The sequence below is a fragment of the Equus quagga genome, chromosome 7 (assembly GCF_021613505.1).
Source record: "Equus quagga isolate Etosha38 chromosome 7, UCLA_HA_Equagga_1.0, whole genome shotgun sequence".
NCBI lineage: Eukaryota > Metazoa > Chordata > Mammalia > Perissodactyla > Equidae > Equus > Equus quagga.
This window is the reverse complement of record NC_060273.1, coordinates 82,433,350-82,451,312: the sequence shown is the minus strand read 5'-3', so window position 1 is coordinate 82,451,312 and position 17,963 is coordinate 82,433,350. Positions and strand designations below refer to the sequence as shown.

At 45.7% G+C, this 17,963-nt stretch overlaps 1 protein-coding gene across 4 annotated transcripts in view; it reads right to left on the bottom strand.

Annotated features, from left to right (window-relative positions):
* Positions 1–17,963, bottom strand: part of LOC124243000 (core histone macro-H2A.1) — a 73,387-nt gene that overhangs the window by 31,351 nt on the left and 24,073 nt on the right. For all 4 annotated transcript variants that reach the window (XM_046668526.1, XM_046668524.1, XM_046668527.1 and 1 more), the window contains exons 3-4: positions 10,411–10,517; positions 9,786–9,983 (exon numbers count right to left, since the gene is read on the bottom strand). In XM_046668526.1, coding sequence (XP_046524482.1) covers positions 9,786–9,983; positions 10,411–10,517 — 305 coding nt within the window. The remainder of the gene's footprint in view (positions 1–9,785; positions 9,984–10,410; positions 10,518–17,963) is intronic.

The window sequence follows — 17,963 nt, the reverse complement described above, 5'->3', positions numbered from 1 at the left end:
ACAAAGGGGTGAAAAAGATTTTCCATGAAACAGAAACCAAAAGAAAGCTGATGTAGCTATACTTAAGATAAAATAGATTTTAAAACAAAAACCACAATGACAGACATTGAAGGGCATTACATAATGATAAAGGGGTCAATCCAACAAGAGGATATAACATTTGTAAAATTTATGCACCCAACATAGGAACACATAAATACATAAAGCAAATATTAACAGACCTAAAGTGAGAAACAGACAACAATACAGTAATAGTAGGGAACTTTAATACCCCACGTACATCAATAGATAGACCATCAGATAAAAAAATCCGTAAGAAAACATTGGCCTTAAATGACATGTCAGATGGCCTTAAGAGATATACAGAAAATTCCATCCAAAAGCAGCAGAATACACATTCCTCTCAAGTACACATGGAACATTCTCCAGGATAGAACATATGTTAGGCCCAAAACATGTCTTAATAAATTTAAGAAAACTGAAATCACATCAAGCATCTTCTCCAAACACAATGGTATGAAACTAGAAATCAATTACAAGAAGAAAACTGGAAAATTTACAAGTATGTGGAAATTAAACAACATGCTACTGAACAACCAATGGGCCAAAGAAGAAGTCAAAAAAGAAATTTAAAAAATACCTTGAAACAAATGACAATGGAAATACAATATACCAAAACTTATGAGATTTGTCAAAAGCAGTTCTAAGAGGGAAGTTTATAGCAATAAATGCCTACATCAACCAAGAACTCTCTCAAATAACCTAACTTCACACCTCAAGGAACTATAAAAAGAAGAATGAAGCCCAGATTAGTAGAAGGAAGGAAATAAAGATCAGAGCAGAAATAAACGAAATAAAGACTAAAAAGACAATAGAAAAGATCAAAGAAACTAAGAACTGGTTCTTTGGAAAGACTGAAAAAATTGACAAATCTTTAGCTAGGCTCACCAAGAAAAAAAGAGAGAGGACTCAAATGAATAAAATCAGAAATGAAAGAGGAGACACTACAACTGATACCACAGAAATACAAACGATCATAAGAGACTACTATGACCAATTATATGCCAAAAAATTGGACAACCTAGAAGAAATGGATAAACTTATAGAAACATATACCTACCAAGACTGAATCATGAAGAAACAGAAAATCTAAACAGACTAATTACTAGTAAAGAGATTGAATCAGTAATCAAAAACCTCCCAACAAAAGTCCAGCACCAGATGGCCTCACTGGTGAATCTACAAAACACTTAAAGAAGAATGAATACCAATCCTTCTCAAACTTTTCCAAAATATAGAAGAGGAGGGAATGCTTCCAAACTCATTTTATGAGGCCAGCATTAGTCTGATACCAAAACCAGACAAAGATACCACAAAAAAAGAAAATTACAGGCAATATCTCTGATCAACATAGATGCAAAATCCTCAACAATATATTAGCAAACCAAACTCAACAATACTTTGAAAAGATCATACACCACGATCAAGTAGAATTTATTCCACGGGTGCAAGGATGGTTCAACATCCTCAAATTAATCAATGTGATATACCACATTAACAGAATGAAGGATAAAAGTCAAATGTTATTTCAACAGATGCAAAAAAGGCATTTGACAAAATTCTACATCCATTTATGATAAAAACTCTCAAAAAAGTGGGTATGGGGGAATGTACCTCAACATAACAAAGGCCAGGTATGCTAAGCCCACAGCTAACATCATACTTAACAGTGAAAAGCTGAAAGCTTTTCCTCTAAGATCAGGAGCAAGACAAGATGCCCACTGTCACTTTTATTCAACATAGTATTGGCAGTCCTAGTCAGAGATTTTAGGCAAGAAAAAGAAATAAAAGGCATCCAATCAGAAAGGAGAAAGTAAAACTGTTACTATTTTGCAGATGACATGATACTATATATAGAAAACCCTAAAGAGTCCACCAAAAAAACTGTTAGAGCTAATAGACAAATTCAGTAAAGTTGTAGGATACAAAATCAGTATAGAAAAATCTGTTGAATTTCTATTCACTAATAACAAACCATGAGAAAGAGAAATCAAGAAAACAATCCCACCTACATCTGCATCGAAAATAATAAAATACCTAGAAATAGATTTAACTCAGGAGATAAAAGACCTGTACACTGAAAACTATAAGACATTAGTGAAAGAAGTTGAAGAAGACACAAATAAATGGAAAGATATTCCATGCTCAAAGATTAGAAGAATCAACATCGTTAAAATGTCCATACTACCAAAAGCTATTTACAGATTCAATGCAATCCCTATCAAAATTCCAATGGCATTTTTCACAGAAACAGAACAAACAATCCTAAAATTTGTATGGAACAACAAAAGACTCCAAATAGACAAACTAATCTTGAGAAAGAAGAACTAAGCTGGAGGGATCATGCTCTCTGACTTCAAATTATAGTACAAAGCTACAGTAATCAAAACAGTATGGTATTGGCATAAAACAGACATATAGACCAATGGAACAGAATAGAGAACCCAGAAATAAGCTCACACATATACAATCAATAAATTTACCACAAAGGAGCCAAGAATATACAATGGGGAAAGGACAGTCTCTTCAACAAATGGCGTTGGGAAAACTGGACAGTCACATGCAAAAGAATGAAACTGGACTATCTTATACCATACGCAAAAACTAACCCAAAATGGATTGAAGACATGAACGTAAGTCCTGAAACCATAAAACTCCTAGCAGAAAACAGACGGTAAGCTCTTTGATATCAGTCTTGGCGATGATTTTTTTGGATTTGACACCAAAGCAAAGGCAACAAAAGCAAAAATAAATAAGTCGGACTACACTAAACTAAAAAACTTCTGCACAGCAAAGGAAACCATCAACAAAAAGAAAAGGCAATGTACTGAACAGGAGAAAATATTTGAGAATTATGTATCTGATAAGGTGTTAATATCCAAAATATATAAAGAACTCATACAACTCAACAGCAAAAAGACAATCTGATTGAAAAATGGGCAGAGAATCTCAACAGGCATTTTTCCAAAGACGACATACATAATGGCCAACAGGTACATGAAAAGGTGCTCAACATCATTAATCATCAGGGAGATGCAAATCAAAACCACAATGAGGTATCACCTCACACCTGTTAGAATGACTATTATCAAAAAGACAAGAAATAACAAGTATTGTTGAGGATGTGGAGAAAAGGGAATCCTGGTGCACTGTTGATGGGAAGGTAAATTGGTGCAGCCACTATGAAAACAGTATGGAGGCTCCTCAAAAAATTAAAAATAGGGGCTGGCCCCGTGACCGAGTGGCTGAGTTCACGTGCTCTGCTTCGGCCCAGGGTTTGGATCCTGGGCGAGGACACAGCGCCACTCATTAGGCCATGTTGAGGCAGCATCCCACATGCCACAACTAGAAGGACTCATAACTAAAAAAATATATATACAACTATGTACTGGGGGGATTTGGGGAGAAAAAAGCAGGGAAAAAAATTAAAAGTAGAACTACCACATGATCTAGCAATTCCACTTCTGGATATTTATCATAAGAAAATGAAAACACTAACCCAAAAAGATGTTTGTACCCCCATGTTCACTGCAGGATTATTTACAATAGCCAACATATGGAAACAATCTAAGTGTCCATCGATGGATGAATGGATAAAGAAAACATAATATTTATAATAGATATAATGGAATATTATTTGGCCATAAAAAGGAAGCAAATCCTGCCATTTGCAACAACATGGAGGGACCTTGAGGGCATTATGCTAAAGGAAATAAGTCAGACAGAGAAAGATAAATACTGTATGATCTCACTTATATGTGGAATCTTAAAAAAACATGAAAAACCAAACTCATATTAAAATGAAATCAGACTTGTGGTTGCCAGAGGCAGAGGAGCTGGGGAAGAGGAACTGGAGGAAGCTGGTCAAAAGGCACAAACTTCCAGTTATGAGATAAATAAGGACGAGGGATGTAATGTACAACATGACAATAGAGTTAACCAACTGTACGGTATATAGGAAAGTTGTTAACAGAGAAGATCCTAAGTGCTCTTGTAACAAGGAAAAAACTTTTTTCTTTCTTTTTTTGTATGTATATGAGATGATGGATGTTAACTAAACTTATCATGATAATTATTTCACAATATATGTAAGTCAAATCATTACGCCATATAACAAATGTATACAGTACTGTATGTCAATTATATCAACAAAATTGAAAAAAGAATGTTGTAGAGGGTGAGAGGTGGAAATTCTAAGCAGAATATATATTGTGAATGCACAAGTAAATTTAATGAGAGGCCAGAATGTGATATTAAAAAAATTTGGGGGGCTGGCCCGATGGCACAGCAGTTAAGTTTGCACATTCCGCTTTGGTGGCCCAGGGTTTGCCAGTTTGGATCCCGGGTGTGGACATGGCACTGCTTGTCAAGCCATGCTGTGGCCGGCGTCCCACATATAAAGTAGAGGAAGATAGGCACAGGTGTTAGCTCAGGGCCAGTCTTCCTCAGCAAAAAGAGGATTGGTGGCAGATGTTAGTTCAGGGCTAATCTTCCTCAAAAAAAAAATTTTTTTTAAGCTATTGCCCCACTCACCCTGCAGTGGGCGGTTTTACAGCCCTCTACCATCAGAACAGAGCAGCTTCTGCTAAGGGAAGTGGTCCATAGTCAGAGGACATACAAGTGACACTATGCTGAACTCTGAAGTTCTGTATTTGTTTCCTGGTTCAGAACTAGCTGCGTAACCTTGGGCAAACTGCTCACCTTCCCTAAGCCTTAGATTCCTCACTGGGGAAAAGGAGACTAAGGTGAGAGACTCCTGATTAAATGAGCAGCTGAGAGAAAGTGGTTAAACCTTGTGTAAGACAAGCCATTCCTTCTCCATCTTCTCCAGTCCATCTACTGTGCAGATAATGCCTTCCTGTTCTCCCAAGGTTCCCAGCCCATGACAGCGGTGCTTTAGGTCCGCACAGGTGTCTTAGGAGATGTCACTACATTCAAGTCACAATAACTGCGCCCTAAATTTTTCATAAAGCTTGTAGTCTGGGATTATTTCCATCCCTAACTTTTCGGTATTAAAATGCCCTTTCTTTTATGAAATAGTGATAGTAGGTGGTAGATTCTTTTCATATCCTGGCTTGGGGAAGAAAAGCTAGCAAGCAGTAGTCTTTGTCAATCCCCAACATAATTGACTTTATAAAATTTTATATTGTTCTACAAATCCAAAAGCTCTCATGTATTGTACACACACCCAGCTTTGCTCGGAGCAGCTGAAAACCTGTAAGGTCAGAGTCAGTGGGAGACATATTTAAGAATCTGTAGAACTGAGTGTCCAATAAGACTTATGTGAAATCATCAACCTAAGATTATCTCTGCCTAGTCTCTTTCACTCTGATGTTTGAACTGCTGTAAATTTCATTAAAAAGCCAGCAAAATTTTGCAAGGATGGCAGCTTCTCAAAAGAACCAATCCCTTTCTTTGGCATCCCTTACCAGAACATTAATCACTCAATTTGCAGTTTAAATATTTATTCTCAAAAAAGAACAAGGCACTCTACCAAAATCATCTTGGGCTTCCTTCCAGGCAGTGAGGAGCAAGCATATCTTCATGATCCAGGATGGTGGCTTTCCTATAGGAGTGGAGTTCAGTTGGGGTGGTGTTGCGGGTTTATGTTTGAAAAATCCTAGGTGAGATAATTTTTTATCCACATTTTTGGCAAAAACTATCTTCCTGGAGATCCCCTAACGATTATCCTATGACTCTTAATAAACCTTCTGACAAGGGGTCATAACCTGGGGGATTTAGGCATAAATAGTTTCCTTTGAATCTTCACTATTTTACACATTTGAAAAACCTTATCTTGAGAAGCATCCCCCGGCTTCTTCAACTGCCAAAGGCATGCATGTTAGGGACCCCACATACAAGTCCTAGTAAGTTCTCTCTGGGAGGAGCCAGGCATGCTCCCACCTCAGGGTCCACTTGCTCTCCCTCTGCCAGGAGCTCTCTTCTCCCAGGCACTTGAATGCCCAGACACCTTACCCCTCAGGTCTCTATTCAAGTGTCACTGACCACTCATGTAAAATAACACTGCCCATGCCACTGCTCTGCTTTATTCTGTCACAACACTTACTCCCCCCACCTTCTATGATGACTCTCCTCCCCTCACCTGACCAAAGCTCCCTGAGCATGGAGGAAGGACAGGCACCCTTGGTTCACTGAGGGTAGTGGTACCCTCACTACCAAGAACAGTAACGAGCACAAGTAGACTCGATAAATATTAATCAAATGAATTCATCTTCTTTAAACAACTTCGTCTTAGATGTTAAAAGAATGAGGCAACTTCTGAAATTTCTTAATGAGATAAAATGCTCTGTATGTGAGCAATAGGTACCAAAGTTGAAAATACACTATCTACCTCAGCAGGTGCACCTCGAGGACTTTATCCTGCAGATACACTCGCACAAGAGCACAGAGACGCCCATACAACGATGGTCACTGGGGGCCTGTTTGTGAGAGTGAATGCTGGGAGCAATCGGAACTCCACTCATAGAGAACTGGCTACGTTGGTTTTTTGCATACCACGTAAGTGACTGGAGTCACACCATGAAATCCTAAAGCAGCTCTCCACGCAGAGATATGGGAAAACTGCCAAGGTGGTAACAGCAGCAGCTAACATTCGTGCCACCGTTATAAGCACTTTACATGAATTCTCTTTCAAACCTCCCAACCACTTCGTGTTATATCTCCATTTTACAGATGTGGAAACTGAGATACCAGAGAAGTTAAGCAACTTCCCAAGGTCACAAAGCCAGGAAATGGCAGAACTGGAATACAGAGCCAGGTGAGCTGGCACCCTTAACCACTATGCAACACTGCCAAACAGTGGGTAACATTTTATATATATACATTTTAAAGGCAGGTAGGATGGGCAAGGCTTTACATATCTATCTGCTTTTACGTGCACAGACTTTCTGAAAGGATACATAAAAACTCACTAGAGAGACTGCTCTGGGGAGAAGTGGGGGGACTGTGGAGGGAGTAAGGTTTACTCTTTCTACTGTTCAAACTCACATGTATCACCTAGTCAAAAACACATTATGCAAATATTCACCGAGTCATTGAACTGAAAGGCTGGTGTGGACTCCATCATTGTCTGAGGGGGGGGTAAACTGAGGCACAGACTTGCCTGAGGCCACCCAGGTAGGAAGGAGGAGCCCTAAGGTACTGCCAGGGCCCCAGACTCACAGCCCCCCGGGGTTTTGTTGCCTTCTCTAACCGTCTCCACTATAGCTGACTCAGCTGTCACAACTGGAGACTTTCAAAACCTTCCAATTACATAGAATTGGGGGAAAAATTATGATTTGGAATTCAAGTGTTGACACTTGAAAAATACCAACTCCCTTTCACTACAAGTGCTTTAGCATGTTTCTCTGCGTGTCTCTGGAAAGGTTATTTTCAGAACATTCCACTTAAACCTGGAGATGCAGGGCTCTCCGCTGTTTCTGGGAGCTGACACCACAATTTACATTAAACAAATGTTTTGAAAATTAGCTGTTCACGGTTCCAATTTCAGCTTCCCCCAGGGTTTAATGTTAGCCAAATACTGGTACAGTAAGCAGACAATGTGTTTTATTGTGTGGAAGAAAAACAGACCACCATAACAGACTTCCTGCTTTTGTAATCAAGGGAAAAGTTGAGTGTTCGAGTGATTATTGGCATATGGTTATTAGAAACACTGAGTTCCAAATATAGCTACTAGGAGCTAAACACACACACACGCCCACCTTTGTATTTCAAGTCCAAAAAGAAAGAAAAAGCATTCTTAGTGTTTGGTAAATTGGGAAGCTCAGAAAGTCATGGGGCAAAAGCCACTAGGAGAAGAACAGGGGTGACGGGGAGCAGGGTTCAGCCCAGGGTTGCTGCAGGGGCTGCTCAAACACCAGCCAGCAGTGGGCCTGCATGAACGAGGGCCAGGGCTCTGGCCACAGCTGGAAGGAGGCTCAGCCGAGCGTCGCGGTTCTGCCCCGGCTGGCTCCCAGCGCCGAGCACCGAGGGCCCCGCTCTCTGGGCAGCCAGCTCCCTGGGGCCCATTACCAGAAGATGAAGGATTTGGCATCTTCATCTTCTCTTTTAACATATAAAAAGGGCTGCACAGGCACTTTTCCCCTGTCTTCCCTGTTCTGCTCCTCCCCTCGACTGTAAATGTTGAAAGGGGAAAAAGAAACAGTTCAATCTGCTAATTTTATAGTTAGCAGAATGAGTAACGGAGCATTCTGTGAAATCCCAGCCTGGCCCCGAGCCTCCTCCAGGACTTGTGAGCTAGGTGGAGTGCAAGCGTCTGGAAATAACTTACAGGACACTCTTCAATATCGGGTTTCTCTCTCAGAGAGCTGGGAGTGATTCTGAGCCGGGTGGGGTGGGGTGGGGTGGGGTGGCGTGGGGTGGGGTGGCGTGGTGGCCTGTCGGCAAGAGGAGTTTAGATTTTGTTGTTTTCAAGGAAGCGTTTGTCTACACCCAGAACAAAAAATACAGCCTCTTCTACCTCACCTAAAGGCGGCCTGCAAACAGCATGGATGGGAGGTTAGAGGTCACCCTTGGGGTGAATACTTGTCTGTCCGAGGCACAGATCAGCAGTGGGCTGCTCTTTAGACCGGCTCAGAGGAGGGGACACGCTGGGAGGGCGGCAGGAGCCTATGTTCAGTGCTCCTGGACTCCATCCGGGAAGGTGTCCTCACCGCTCACTCTGGTAAGAGGGTTTGGGCTCTGGTAGGAAGAACATCCTGAAATTGCATCATTAAACGCCACAAGGAGTTCCGGGAAGTTAATACTGAGGGTCTTACAAAATAGGGAGGTCACCTTCTTTCTGCCAGAGGTAATTTCCTCTAGTCTGGCTGGAGGCGAGAAGGACGACTCCTGAGGGGGCGCCTCGAGGCAGGGCTGGGCAGCCTCAAGGTTCCACTGTATTGAAGCCAGAGCTTTAACTGCACTGTCCTTAGTTTGCTGGTCCTGGAGGCTGTGACAACAGCTGAGAGGCAGGGCCCAGTGAAGGAGGAACACAGACATCTGTTCCGGTTGCCTTGGAGCCTCCTGTCGATGCTCAGACAGGTGTGTACAACCACCCCAGGCCTGGACCTCGCAAGGGCGGGCTGCTGCTCCCCCGCACTACGAGGACCACGGCTCCGGATTAGTTGGCTTGCCCCATGCGAGAAGACGCTGGGTCACACTAATGAGAGGGTTTGGCTCACTACAAAAACAGCAGCACCTAGGACCTAGCCTCAGTCCAAGCTGGGTCTGGCAGGAAGCACCTGAGGAATGCATCTGTTTTCCTCCTTAATAAGGCAGTCATTCTTAAAAGCAAACTGTCTGAACCGTCCCTGCTGGAACATGCTCGGAGGAGGACATGCAGCCCTGGCAACCCAATGACAGTTCTGAGCTTCAGAGGCAAGCGGACAGCTGGCACCTCAGGCAGGACTCGATGGTCACTGTCCCTAGCACAGGGAAACTCCTGCATGCACAGATCCCCTGCCACAGGCGTGGGCATCTCCCTGGAAGGCCAGGCACGGGGGGAGCCTCCCCACATTCCCCTTGCCCGCAGGAATCCAGTCCCCCGATTGTGTCTAGACTCTGGCCACTCGAGCTAGACTAGCCCCTCCGTAACCAGCTCCCATCCGCTCCTCCCCCGGCTTCCCTGCACCACCAGTGGGATGAGCCCTCAGCAGGAAGGGGACCCCTCCTCACCCCACCTACCTGTACCCCCCGCCCCACTCCACATGCCCCAAATCACATACCTTGGATTTCCGGGCCCCTTTCTTGCCTCCTGCTTTCTTAGACACGGGCTTCTTCTGCGATGGAGACTTGGCCTTTTTGGCTGGGGGTGGCGTGATGATAGCTTCCAACTTCCCTTTAGATCCTCGTTTCTTCGCTAGCAGCTCCGGGTGGATATTTGGTAGCACCCCCCCACTGGCTATGGTGACTCCTTTTAGCAGCTTGCAGGAAAATCAAAGTAGCACATAGTGAGGAAGACCACCCTGTTCTGACCTTCCGAAAGTCAGCCCTGCCGACCCACGCTCCTGCTTTTCGTTGGTGGGGCTCCTTCCTGCGTGGCATCTACAAGGATGCTGATGGGACCCAGCCTCACTACACAAGGAGCAAGTCCTCGGAGTCCCTCACTTGGGTGGAATTTTGATAATATCTTTCCTCCAGGGAGAGACAAATCCCTTGTTTCATTCACCACCTCCCCCTTAAAGCCTTGAGGAAAAACTGCCAGGGGCAGGGAAGCTGCCAATAGTCCAAAATGCAGTCCATACCTTTGATAGCCAGCCATCACCAACCTCCCTCTGGACAGACAGCTGGACAGCTCTGCCTGTCTGCTCAAGTGTCTTGGGTCTGGGGAGGCGTAGGAGAGCCCCATACCTGATTTAGCTCTTCGTCATTGGCCACGGCCAGCAGGATGTGCCGGGGCGTGACCCGTCCCTTTTTGTTGTCTCTCGCCGCGTTGCCAGCCAGCTCCAGAATCTCCGCTGTGGGGAGCAGAGAGGAAGAGCATATGGTTATGTGAGAGAATCAGAGGACCGTGCGCGTCCTCCAGTCTGCCTGGTCCCCCTGTTCACAGTGCTGGGAATGGGTGCAGACAGTGGCTTCAGGAAGCAGCTACCCTGAAGGACCAAGCTGCAGGTGGTCTGCCTGGCAACGCTTTGAGCCAAGTCAGAAGTGCTGACTGGAAAAGCTGAATGGGACAAGGAGGCCTCCCGGTCCAGTCCTTTGTTTTGGAGATGAAGACACTGAAGCTTAGAGAGGAGACGGGACCTGAAGCTCCCTCAGTAAGAAGTGGTAGAGCTGAGATTTGAGCCCATTTCCCAGAGTGTGGCTGCCTGCAGTTGGCACTTCACACGTCACCAGGACCAACCCTGTGGAGCCAGCAGTGTGTCCCCCCACAGTGAACTGTGCACCTTGAACAACAGGTCATGCATGGGTTTATAGGACTTCAGGGGAGGTGGCACATTACGGGTGCTTCGTAAATCTCTGTTGAGCAATGTTGGGATCAATGTCTGCACATTTGGATTCAAAACTAGAAGGATATGACTTCACAAAGTCAATGTCATAAAAACAAACAAAAAAGAGAAGGAGTGTAGTAGATTAAAAGAAGCCAAAGAGACATAACAGCCAAATACAATGTGTCAATCCTCGATGGAATCCTGATTATATTAAAAAAGCTAGGAAAGTCGTACCAGAAACAACTGAGGAGATTTGACTGTAGACTGGAGATCAGACACGAGGGAATTATTAATTGTCTTGGGCGTGTAATGACATTACACTCTATAGGGAACATCTAGATACATGCTGAAGTACTTAGGGGTGAAGTGTCCTGACGTCTGCAATTCACTTTCGGATAATTCTGAGAAAGTCTACAGAGTAAAGCAAATATAGTGAAATGTCAATAGGTGCTAAATCTAGTGTATGATGGAAGAATGTTCCTCTTTCAGCATTCAGTATGTTTGACATTTTTCAAAATAAAACTTAAAAACTAGAAGGCTATGAGCCCATTCCACAATTGGTGCTAAGTTACAGTGTATTTACCTTCCTTTGGGGCAGGCTCTCACTGGACAAGAAAACAGATCTTCCACAGCACTGAAGATGGGGGAAGTTAGGAAGTGCCCTTTGGCAAGAGGTTTTTTCCTCCTGGTGGCACAGTTCTCTTCGTAACCGTCAACCTCCTCACCGTCACCTCATTTGCTTAACGAGAAACGAGATTGTCCCAAAATGTGTCTTCCACCCTCACTTGTACAATTCTGCCCATGCTACGGCCCTGCCTGTGATGTCCTTCTAGCCCACCCTTCTGGGCCCAACTCAAGTCTGACCTCTTCTTGGGACTAAAGAATTTCTAATATTCCAGGTTGTCAACAGTAGATGTCTCCATCCACGTCAAAACTCCGAATCATTATAAAATAACTAGGGAATAAATTCTAGCTATATGAAAATCATGTATTTAAAATTTATAATATTAGATGGTATACATCATTAAGAGGTACTAACAGCTGAACCCAATGCAAAAAGTGCTCCGTGTGAGAACCTGGAACATAACTTGGCGACTCACGTCAACCCTCACATTGGCAGGAGGGAAAGATCAGTGGTGCCCGGAACAGCAGCTTCCCCTAAATCCAAGGCAGGAATTCATTTACTCAATAATCACTGCACTGATGATACACGGGGACCAGAGGTACCTGCTTGATGCTCCCAGGCTACAGAGTCCCTCACCTTGAATTTCACATGGAGAGTCACTAGACTGAGGCCCAGAGGAGGAAAGGGAGATGATCAGAACATTTCCCACACTCCCCATTAGTCTCAAGAGTACTGTTCCCCATATGGCCGAGTAAGGGTCGGGGAGATGGCCCACCTAGCACTTTCAATGAAGCTTCCCCATAAGTGATCATGGCAGTGAGTCCCAACACCCAGCGGAGATGGACCTATCTTGGCCAAGCAGAAAAAGGTGCTCGGGATGCCCAAGTTACCATAGGCCCCTGGTGCCATGAATGCAGAAAGGTTTGCCTGGCCAGCCCAGCTTGGCCTTCATTCTCCTCTGTTCATGGAGGAGGCAGAACATATGCAATGCTACTATCCTGCCCACGGCCTGTGAAGAAGCTGAAGCAGGAGTCGGTCCCGATATGAGCACAGACGCTGGGAATAAGGGCACAAGAAGGAGAGCCAGCCACAGCTTTGCTAGTCTGCAGCCCATGTGGCAGGAAGGCCAGAGGGAGGCAGCTGGCACCATGGAGCTGTAGCCCACTTGGCTGGCTTCCTGGCCTCCGCCCCGCCCCCCTCCTCTTCTGCCTTCCCCCACTTTCTGAGGCCACAGGGAAACACGGAGCCATCAGTATCTGCAGAGCCAGAATATACAGAAGGAGGCTGGTGGATTATAACCTTTTCCTCATAATGTACTAAGATGCTTTACCCAGCCCTCATCAGAAAGAGAGAGCCCCACAGTGGTGCTCTAAGCCCAGCCCTTTGGCAAGAAGATCGTTTGCAATTACAGTTTCTCAGGAAAGAAGAGGTGGCCTGTTTCCTCTTCCTGCCAGATTGGTGGTGGAAGGCTCTCGCCATGAGAAGGCACGGTGGCCGTTGGCGGGGGGGAGGGAGGGCAGGAGAGGAGGGATGTGGTCGTTCTATTTTCGGCAGTGCTGCTTTAACTTTTTTTGTACAGGGAAGATGGTGATGATGGATGCAAAGACCTGGAGGGAGGGGAGGGGGTCACCAGAACTCTGAGTGTGTTTGGGCCCCTGATTTGGGTGGGGGACAGGCAGCATGTAACACAAGGGAAAAAAGCAATGGAGTGACCTGTACGTAGCACTCATGGCTGAGAGATCTGAAGATCAATTCTCCAGGAATTCCTGACTTCCACAAGCTTTTTTTTTTTCCCCTGCTCTCTCACTTTGTGGCTGAAACTTCCAACAGCCTGAGTTTCTCCACTTGGGAAATCTCAAGGACTGTGCTCACTTACTGCTAATTCAGCCTGGATTCCAGAATGCCAGGCTGGATCCACCTGGGAGTGACAAAGAGGCGGACGGAGGGGCCAGGGGAATATGTGTGGTGACAGTGGAGGAGTGTTTTGGCTCCTTGGAAAGAGCTGGGCAGGGGTGTCATTCCTCTGCCTTCTTCACCAAGGAGCCAGAGAATCCAGGACTCCTTCCTGCAAAACCCCAGCTCACCTTTGATCTTCGAAGCCCAAGATAACTAGCCCTCCAGCCACTACCCAGAGAGGGGGCCCTCAGCCCTGTGGGGAGGGAGGAAGTGGTGTCAAGTGGGGATAACAAAGAGGGGCATACATTCACACTCCAGCTAGTTGAGCAAGAGCTTTATCTTCTGTTTACTCCTGCATGTTTTCCAGACGGATAGTTACCATAGCAACTCCTCCGTCAGGAACACACAAGACAGAGCACCTCAGAGACACACCTTTTGAGAAGTGTGTTCCATGCCCCGCCCCTCCCCTGCACTGCAGCAGACGAGGGCTGGGGCAGTTTACAGCAGCCAAGAAAGATGGAGGATGCTCTGACTGCTAACAAAAGCAGGAACCCAGAGCACGAACTGCCCCCGTGCCAAGTGTTCAGTAATACCCACCCTTTCATCCTCAGTCCAGTTTTAGAGACGGCAATCGTAAAATGCTTTCCTGGCGAAGAGAGGGCTGCCCGCTGCAGGGGGAGAGGAGAGGTGCAAAATGCCAGCAACTCGACAAGATGGAAGCGTTCCCTTCTGCTCTCCAGGGCACGCTGGAGAGATGGAGCAATTACTGCGAACTAGGGCAGGGCACACGCCGCGGAAGGAGATTTCCTGAGTAAGTTTTCTTCCTAGTAAGTGATCCTCGGCTTTGCAAATGATAGCAAGGGCAAAGTCACGGAGTCGTAGGCTCAGGGCTGTCCATCGGTTCCTGCCACTGCACCCCACGCCCCCACCAGCAAGGGGGGCTCCCTCCTGGGTTAGGCCAGAGCCAGCCTTGGCTCTGCCTCAACTTGAATGGAACCCATGCCTTCCTACAAGGGAGGGTTTCCTGCACTAGATTCATCTTGTATTTTGGAAGGTTTTGTGTATCTCTAAATTTTTTTTGCCTCTGGCTGGTTTAAGAGAAAGGGGAGTCTGAGAAAGAGAACCAGGATAGCACCAGATCTACAGACACAAATCCTTTTCTCCACGGTTTCCAGAACTCAACGCTTAGATCCTCCCTTGGAGGGAGTTTTCAGGAGCCACAGCCCTGGGGGCTGTAACCCAAACAAATGGAATCCATAAGAAACCACGGAGGAAACTGGGGAATAGTGGTTAGGAGAAGAAACAGACCCCCTCCCGGGTTCTCCTCCCCTTCAAGCCAAGTCTTCCTGACCAGTCACAGGCTAGTTCTGTTACCAATGACCAGCACTGGACTGGTTTGGGGCCCAAAGCACTTGGGGTCATTGCCAGAGAGAAGGTTCCCTAACTATAAACTTGGCAAAGCGGACAAGATGAATGATGAGCAACATTGGGCAGCTCATGAACTTTTTCCTTTTTTTCTAAGATCTTTTTGTTTGTTTGTTTTAAGATCTAATTTGCAAAACACCCAAGCGTCTCTGGCAAGTAGTGAGCCGCTGGCTCCATCATCTGTCTGTAGTGGCCTGGACCAGCTATGTGACCTTATTCTCTCCTCAGAGCAGCAAGAGCTGCAGAGGCACCCCTGGGCCCAATGTTTCCCAGCCTCACTGAAGGTGATTGTTTTAAGGCCACTTGACAAAATTCCCACAGCCTTGAATAATGACATTATTTGGCAGCCTTTTCAGCTATAGACCAGCTGTCTGAATGTGAATACCTTTGACAGGTCTACTTTCCAAGTTCACCCAGAGACCAAAGGCTTAGAGTCTTTTTTTTCCCCCAAAATGTCTTGAACTGAACCATATCTGTTGTATTGAAGCATTCTGTCTATCTTCCTTTAGGGAGATGAAGTCATGGTTTGCAGAATTAGCCTCCTAACAGCTAACAGGTGATGTGTGGAGGCTGCGCCAAACTCTAAACACAACCTTGCAAAGGAAAAAGTCCGGGGCTTCTCTAGAGCTGTTTGAAGCATCTCCTCGAACAAAAGAAATATTGAAAATAACAACCAGAAATCAAAGAAAAGCAAACGTTCACGTAATCCCAAGGAGAAAACAGATATTTGCTACAAAGCCAACAACATGACAAGGAATCTGTTTATTGTATTTCTTTCAATTCATCAGGCTTCCATGAGCAGTTCATTGAGTTCAGAACTGTTTTACACCATTCCGGAAGGCCTTAACCCAATCAACCCCAATCGGAGAGTGATTGCTAAGAGTTTCCTGCATCCTGACTGCACCACAGTTTCCTCCAATTCCCTCAGCAGCCCAGAATCCATCGGCCCACATCCCACCTCTTCAGGAGATGAGTGGCAGGGTCTGCAGCCTGCTGAGCCATCATCCTGGAGCTCCGGGCCTCCCTCGTGGGCCACAGCAAAGCTCTTCAGCCTGCCTGTCCCAGGGTCTCAAAGGAGCCAGGGACTCCACAGAGAAATAAACCTACAGCAGTAATTGAAGGTAGTATTTTCTGTGTAGAATACAAGGCATTTTGTAAGAATGAGCCATTCTGTTGCTTTTCTGCAGATGTTCCAAGTCTGACACAAACTCGACCATTGCTGCTAAGCCCACATTACAGACCCCTCCTAAGGGCCCATGAGCCAGGGGTCCAGGAGGCGGCATGTGGTCCAAGTCTCCCAATAAGATAGAAACAAGGCTTAATTTGCAAGTTTCTAAAGTAAGCTAATTGTTTTGCATATTTCAAAATAAAAAATAAGTAATTTTGCATTATACACATTAGCAAAAAGGAGATGATATGATTCTTGGCAAACATCATCTTCATCTAATCAGCCAACACAGCCCAGTGTGTGAAGGCCTTCGGCTTCCTTCCCCAAGTCTCCAGCACCTCTGTGAAAGCTCACCTCCTCGGTCTGTCTTCAGTGGAGTGCAGCAGCCACGAACGGCCCTGACAGTAGAGCTGGGGGTCTGTTGTCAGACAGCCTGGGTGAGAACCCCAGCTCCTGCACGTAGCAGGTCAACACAGACCTGAGCCTCGGTTTCCCATTCTACAAAGTGGGGTGATAATCAAGGTCATCTCTACGTTTGTGAGGATTAATGAGTTACCAAGTTACATGCTTAGAACACTTGGTAAACGTAAGCTACTATTATCGAGGCTACAACTACACATGTTATCTTTTAAAAAGTATGGCAGGCTTGTTTTCTAGGGGAAGAAAACGATAGTTTCTTTTCCTCAGTTTCCTCTATCGAAATAACTGGCTGGCTGGATAGCTGGATGTGCGTGAGCGCCAAGAGGAGGAGAAAAGCAATATAGAAAACCTGGTGTTTCCTCCCCCGATAGTTTACTCTTTGCTGTTATACTTAACAGTTTACATATGTTTGAAAAATGCACTTGAACCTGATTAACCTCGGTGCTGCCAGACTTGCCTTGAGAGAACGCAGCACCCAGGGCGGCCCCACAGGCGGTCTCTACCTTGGGAAGGGGTCTGGGGCTTTTTCTGACCTCAGCAGAGTTTGCCCCGGCAGAGGCAGGACCAAAGCCATCTGCTGAGGCTGCACAAGTTGAGGCCCCAGGAAGGAAGGCAGAAGCACGAGGTGCCTGGGGAAGGCCCAGAGAAACCTGCTCTGACCCAGGGCCCAGCTGACAGCTAAGCAGGGCCCTCTGCCCCCATCCCCCCAGTCACTCTCTTCCAAGGACTCAATTAATTTACAAGGAAATGGTTAATATGTATTTTGTTTTGATATGGAAAATCACAGCCGTTTGTTCTTAATTCATCTCGGGAAGGGGTGAACAATCAGAGACGTCCACTGAAATGAAAGTATTTGAAGAGAGTAAAGAGGAAACTAATTTAAAGAGCCTGGCATGGTGCCATTTCCCAGATGGACTCCTCAAGGGGAGAACGAGGAGTGGAGCAGTATGCCTGGTGGGCTGCCATTGTGTGGGGAGCGGATGCCACGCCTGTCACCCGCACTGACACACGTATTCACGGAGATGTGGCATGGCTCTGCCTCCTGGGAGTGGAATCAGGGACTGGATCAGAGGGAGACATTTTGCTCTACCCTCTTTTGTGCTGTCTGAATTTATCTTGTGCACAATTTATCTTTTCAAAATGTAAAAAAATGAAAATCCAGCATAAAAGAGGCAACTATGCTCTATGCCACCCCACTGGCCATCGCAAGAACGTGTCACAAGCACCCTCCTGCCCTGACATCTGTTCCAGCCTGCTGATCCTGCTTCTCGCACAAAAGTTCTGAGCATATGAAGACTTTTCAGGTCCTTTTCGTGACTGAGGGTTTTTAGAGCAATGAGTGTGTCACAGTAGCGCAGGCCCCCAAGAGACACTGCCATGCCTGGGGTCACCTTTCGCAGCCTGGCCCTGGCTTTGTCTGCCCAAGGGGGTTCCTGAT